Source organism: Haliotis rubra, unplaced genomic scaffold (genome assembly GCF_003918875.1).
Source record: "Haliotis rubra isolate DU_JTF1 unplaced genomic scaffold, ASM391887v1 Scf49, whole genome shotgun sequence".
In the NCBI taxonomy this organism is placed as follows: domain Eukaryota; kingdom Metazoa; phylum Mollusca; class Gastropoda; order Lepetellida; family Haliotidae; genus Haliotis; species Haliotis rubra.
This window is the reverse complement of record NW_025767179.1, coordinates 582861-588953: the sequence shown is the minus strand read 5'-3', so window position 1 is coordinate 588953 and position 6093 is coordinate 582861. Positions and strand designations below refer to the sequence as shown.

Genomic DNA, 6093 nt, shown 5'->3' with positions numbered 1-6093 from the left:
TCGACTCTGCATATAAACCTTTTTTCTGAGCTGCTATCTACACATACATGACTGCACTAACTGTAACTAAATACTCTGTACCTAATGCACACTGCCTACCTGAATACAAATATCACGGACCTCCACTGGCATTATGCACGTAAATACGGGCTATATACCTACAAGTGTTGAATATCTACATGTGTACCCCACACATATATAAGTGCAATAGGCTGCTAAACGATAGTACATATATGTTGGTACTGTAAAATACGTCTACCTCATAGTATAGTGAGTGAGTGACGTGGTTTAACGCCGCTTTGCCATTGGCTGTTTTGTTTATCACTTTGTTGAAGCCTATGGTCAAAGGGATGGTGCGGATAAAGCAAGGAACAGAATCACCACGACTCTGGTATTCGAACCAGCTGCCATCAGCTCATTTAAAGCCTGAAAAAGGAAAGAGAGATGCCTTAGGCGACCAAGACGTCAGCTCCGACATGCTGTGTGAATGTGGTTGGTTGGTTGATTGGTTCGTTGGGTGGTTGTTTTACGCCGCACTATTCCAGCTATATGTCGGAGGTCTGTAAATAATCGAGTCTGGACCAGACAATCCAGTGATTAACAGCATGAGCATCAATCTAGGCAATTGGGACATACTAATACACTGTAATATTCAGTAGTCGTCGGGGCTATATCTCTTTAGCAATATATAGTAATGACGTCATGATATATACCGAATCTCACAGGGTGACGCCTGATATCAAATATATCTGATATCAAGAGGTAACTGGAAGTGGCACAACCCAGAGAGTGGTGACATATTTATGCAAGAAAGATATATTTCCGAACTTATATTTATGACCAATACGCCGTGATGCATTAATTACCTTCTTGTGTGTTAATGTTGCTAATGTTTAGTCCATCTTGAGCATCAGTATGAGCATCACAAATACGCAATATTACGATATTGCGACGCACGAATCTGGGATCGAACAAATTGCGGACACACCTTTCATAAAAAGCGCGCTTGTCATACCTTTGATATGCTATGTCGTCACTGACATTGAACTTTCACAGATACTGAGATCTGAGATTCTCTATTGGTAGAGAGTTGGAAATTGTGAGGTTCATTTAATGGAAGAAACTCATGAATATTTCGTTCTAAGTACAAGGCAGTCACAGATAAATATTCGATGTTCATATTTGAACATTCATGCTGACGCTACTGTTAATGGATCGCAACCATTCAAAACCGAATAAATAGAACCTCGCCTTTACTGGTTATATGCAGAACATATTCTACTGTGCATTTCTCTTGTGCAAAGCCATCTCATTTACTTACAGTCTACAGTAAAATTGTTTTACACACTGTTGGGGCTGTATGACAGTATCCCTTCGAGATTACCGCGACTGTGTCACTCGCATCCCTATACATATGTCGTGCTAACTATATAACATCTATGCATCTTGGGTACTGAGTGTTACTGAGTTGTGTCTGTTAGATATAACCTTATAAGGTTGCCTCGGCAGCACCTTTCCCCAAACTTTGAATGAGGTTCTTCGACTTCAGGGTGGACACTGGGAGTTTGTGGACACGGGGAATTTAGATTAATTTCATCATAAGTTGGTGTGCCAGAATAGGGGCAGCATATGTACTACCCATCAAACGTTTAGACTCACTTAAAGCACTCACTATATGTTATGCATATATATGTGGTTACATCGAAGATGAACTTCTCCACTAACTTTGGGGAACCAACTGCAAACTTTATGCAGATGAATTGCAAGAGGATCATGCATTAAATTGCTAAAAAGCATGTGCAAATATCGTGTATGTGAACAGCTGTGTTGTGGTGCAAAGTTTTGTTAAAAATTCGCCAATTTTCACTCAGTTTCATAAAAAAATTAATCCCTGACAATAATCTTTTCAATGTTACGAATTTGTTTTACAGTACATCAGTTCATGTGTAAACAGTACCTTTAAACAGTATGGAAAATTTTGCAAAATCTAGTTTAGAAGAGTTGACTTTAGTAAGTGGCTACATTTACACTAGTGAGTCTAAACTTTTGATGGGGAGTATATATGAGCAAAGTGTGTATATGTAGGAGAGTTGGAAACTTGTAGCAATAGCAACGGCAACAGCACGATGGACTGTAAATAATGAAATTTGTTGTCTGGCAAACCATAGCTAACAACGGGGCCATCAACCAAGTTACAACTTGCAACAGTATTCCGGGACCTGTGTTCACCAGTGTCTCCAGAAATCTGTGTCCTCTGAATTGTTGTATGAACAATGAAGCGCCTTCGTATAAAATCCATCAGTCTGGTGACAGACATATTGCATCCACACGCACAGAGAGTGTATCAGACTCCAAACTAAGCAGGTAGATGTTCCACGACCTCCGCCATGTTAGGACTTTAAAGTAACCACGCGATGCAATGTGAGTGGATGGTCAATGTGAGGAGGTTGGAAAGCCCTGCTGCCAAAGAAACAATTGAAACGTATATTTGTCGAGGGCGCAATTGGAAAAAACTTGGTTATGAGGTACCCTTTGGGCGTCACCGTAAACGTGAAATTGGAATAGTAGAAAAAAGTCCATACCTAAGTTAAGTGAACATACTCACATGTTCACAGCATATAATCTCCATTGTGGGTACAGCTGCCCATGAAGACCAGGTCTACATAACACAGGTCATGACATTTGCATTTAGAGGTAACGAACACGACATTTTGTAGACAAGTTTATTTCAATGATATGGTGAAACTACATTTGTATAAACATCTCGTTTGTCAGGAAATTTCCACTGGCAAGCTGGAAGGCTACTTCTAGTAAGGCAGATTGTTCAATCACAACTGAGATTTACAAGACACTTTCGCTGTAGGCCACAACAAAGTCAGTGTTTGCTCGTCGGACGTTGGGAGAAATATCAGGAGCTTACGGACATTGATTAATATATAAACACAGAGGTATTAACTGTGCAAATAGGATCCAGCACTCAGTATAGAAATGGCTTGCAGTGACGTCTCGTGTGTCCGGATCAGGTTATTCCGGAAACCAAGGTACCAGGATGGTTACTGAGGGAAACCTCGAGGTATATAAATAGGCCATTTCGCGGCAGCTTTGGTTCGAAAATCTAGAGCTTTAACGAAATCGATTTTATTGGGAACGTTTCAGTGTGTACATATTGTGAGGCTTTTTCTCTTGCAAGAGGGTTATGACCTTGAATTGTGGGGAAGATTCATTCATGGATTGTCGGAGAGGAATTAATAAAGGAATATTGGAGGATTTGATCGAGGACTGTTGAAGGATTTAATCAAGGATTGTTGGAGGATTTAGCTATCGAGGTTTACAGGATTTAACAATAGATTGTTGAAGGGTCAAGAATTCGGGTATGATTTCTTCCTGGACTCCAAGAGGATTGTTAAAGATGTTTATCATGGATTTTAGGAAGATTTAACCATGGACTGTTATGATGTTACTGGTGTCATTTCGAACATAAAACATACAAACAAACAAAACATAATCCCGGCGAACAATCAATGAATTTTGTGTGGCCCCCAAACTTCGTGTCTGTTCTACCAACCTCGGTACCTTAACGTCACCAACAAACAGGTTATTGAAAGGATATTTGATATGTATTCGTCTGGTTCATTTGCTGAATGCAAATTTAGAAATGTCGTTCTCCATTTGCAGGAGGACTAGCTGAACCTCTAAAATCAACGCAAAACAAAATTAATAAAAAACGATTTACTGACTGGGAAAGGACACAACAGTCTACATCGTCACTTGTAGTGTGGTATGGCACGTATTAGATTGGAATCAAGAATAGTAGAAACATTACAAATAAGATAGATGGAAGTACCCTACCACGTGATCATGACGTGAGCGATCATACTGATCAGTTAATTTCAAGTATCGTGAAATCAGGCTAAAACAAAAGAAAGATTCGAATGTCAATCATCTCCAAAACATCTGCACACTACTGGTCAAATGCTGATATCCCTACATTAATATAGGCCTGTACTGGGCGCACATTAGCATGACTATGAATTGAAAATAGGAATATGAATACGCGTTCCATACCTAAATTATCATTAAATTACAGCTTCGTTTGTAATGCGATGGTAAAATATGTGACCCTTATTTTGTGTAGAAATTAGGTGGTTTATTATAAGATTTATGGAAATGTCGATATTGGTGACATCCAAACATTGAAAATCTGATTTAAGAATGACAGTATCTGCAAGATACATGATAATGTTTAGATAGACGCTGACCTCCATGCTCGTCAGAATTCACATTAGTGGACGAAGTCAAGCACACATGTGATGACGTTGTGACGTCTTGTAATCACATTGAACATTTCGTCCTTGGAAAGCATTGTTTCGCAATGTGCGTTCTTTCATTTATGAGATAAACATTAAATTTATACATACGCAAACTGATGCAAACTTGTTTTAAAAATATTGTTAAAGACATCAAATTATAGACGATAGCTTACATGATTCAGAACAAAGCAAATGGTTGCATGACAAGGGAAATAACTCGTGATTTCAGTTGGTCCCACCGTGGTAAACACAAAAAGCAACAAGGAACTGAAGAGACAAATATCATAATGCTTCATGGCATACGATGAAAATGGTACTTGCACCTAGTGTATATTCCATAAATGTTGTAGCGGTTCCCTTGTACGCCAACTGTAGCATTAAATGCATTTAAACATATATATACACAGGTAGAAATATCACCTGAACTTGAACAACGAGCACTAAATCATAATACTTTAACATCAATGAATCAAACCGATCATCGATCTTGATTAGGACAATATAAGAATACAAACAATTGGTAAGTCTTATTGGCAGTGATACCTTCATTGTGTGTACGTAGTACCGTCATCAGACATTATTGGATGAGACTTACAACGTACATACTAAATATGTCGGGCTTTCTTCGCCTTAAAACTGGAATTATTTTGAAGACATCCACAAGAAGCAACATAAATTCGCGAATCAATACAATAAAAATATATACATGTCATTTTACATCAATAAAGCACAGCACCTAATATGGCAAGTGAATTGGGAGGTGACAAGTGTTATTCTCACGTGATGCCTGTCACGTGGTATGAGTGATGAATTGAACATTTACCCTTTCTCAGAGAAAACATGATGATGGTATCTTTGGTACAGTGTTGTCAGTCAAAGAGGTTACATAGTTCCACTTGACACAAAATGGCGTATTGTTGACACGATGACCACGGTAACCAAACAATTTAATACCTCTTCAGCGTTGGCGTTCCACCTCCACCAACAGTCCGCACGACAAGATTTGGCGATATCATCGAAGGGGAGGTAACTCTAAGGCCCCTAACGACACTTCTCGTTATCACATAAGTGAACCAGGGTCAATATCAGAGTTCACATATCATTATATTTAGTACGTCTATCGTGCATAATATTTTGTCACTCCTTACATTGGAAAGTTTCTATTTGCTGAGCTGAGGGCTGCAACCTGATGACTTAGTCTTTCAGTATATACATATAAATAGATATTAGAAGTCCCCAAAACTTCCACTGACATTTTTGGATGTGAAGGTCAATGCATCTCCAGGAACAGCAAGTCGGGTTGAACGGTGACTACCCTGTTTCCCTAACGTCTCGTTGTATCCATCCTCTATGTTTGGCCGACCGACGCTGGTTTTAATTGAACAATTTCAGATTGTCCCATAGATGGCGCACCAACTTCCGGTTCCGGTGTAATACCACTGTTAACAGGAACAGCCTTGGGAGGCGAGGGGGAAAACAGAGGCTCTGCGGCATGTTTGAGCATTAGGTTGGGGTCAAGGCCCATGGATCTTTCAACGTCTTCAGGAAGGGGGTGTTGGCTCCGAGCAGACGGTGTTAACGCTGATATTGGTAGAAGGGCTGGTGGATTTGGCGGTGTAGTCAACGCTGCCAGTACTGCCGAGTTGTGCGAATACAGAGACGAATAAGAGGGAAGGGGCTTCATCTCGGAGGCTGAAATAAAAGTTGAGGTGTTAATGTTTCCCAAAGTATACAGCAGATTAATTCCGGAAACAAGATTCTTGAAACTTGTCCAACTGGAGAT

At 39.7% G+C, this 6093-nt stretch overlaps 1 protein-coding gene across 7 annotated transcripts in view; it reads right to left on the bottom strand.

Annotated features, from left to right (window-relative positions):
* Positions 1-2709: 2709 nt before the first annotated feature.
* The window catches only part of LOC124291363 (transcription factor GATA-4-like), a 40283-nt gene continuing 36899 nt past the window's right edge, over positions 2710-6093 (bottom strand). For all 7 annotated transcript variants that reach the window (XM_046728350.1, XM_046728348.1, XM_046728347.1 and 4 more), the window contains exon 8: positions 2710-6002. In XM_046728350.1, the coding sequence (XP_046584306.1) occupies positions 5659-6002 (344 nt within the window). In that variant the 3' untranslated portion in view covers positions 2710-5658. The remainder of the gene's footprint in view (positions 6003-6093) is intronic.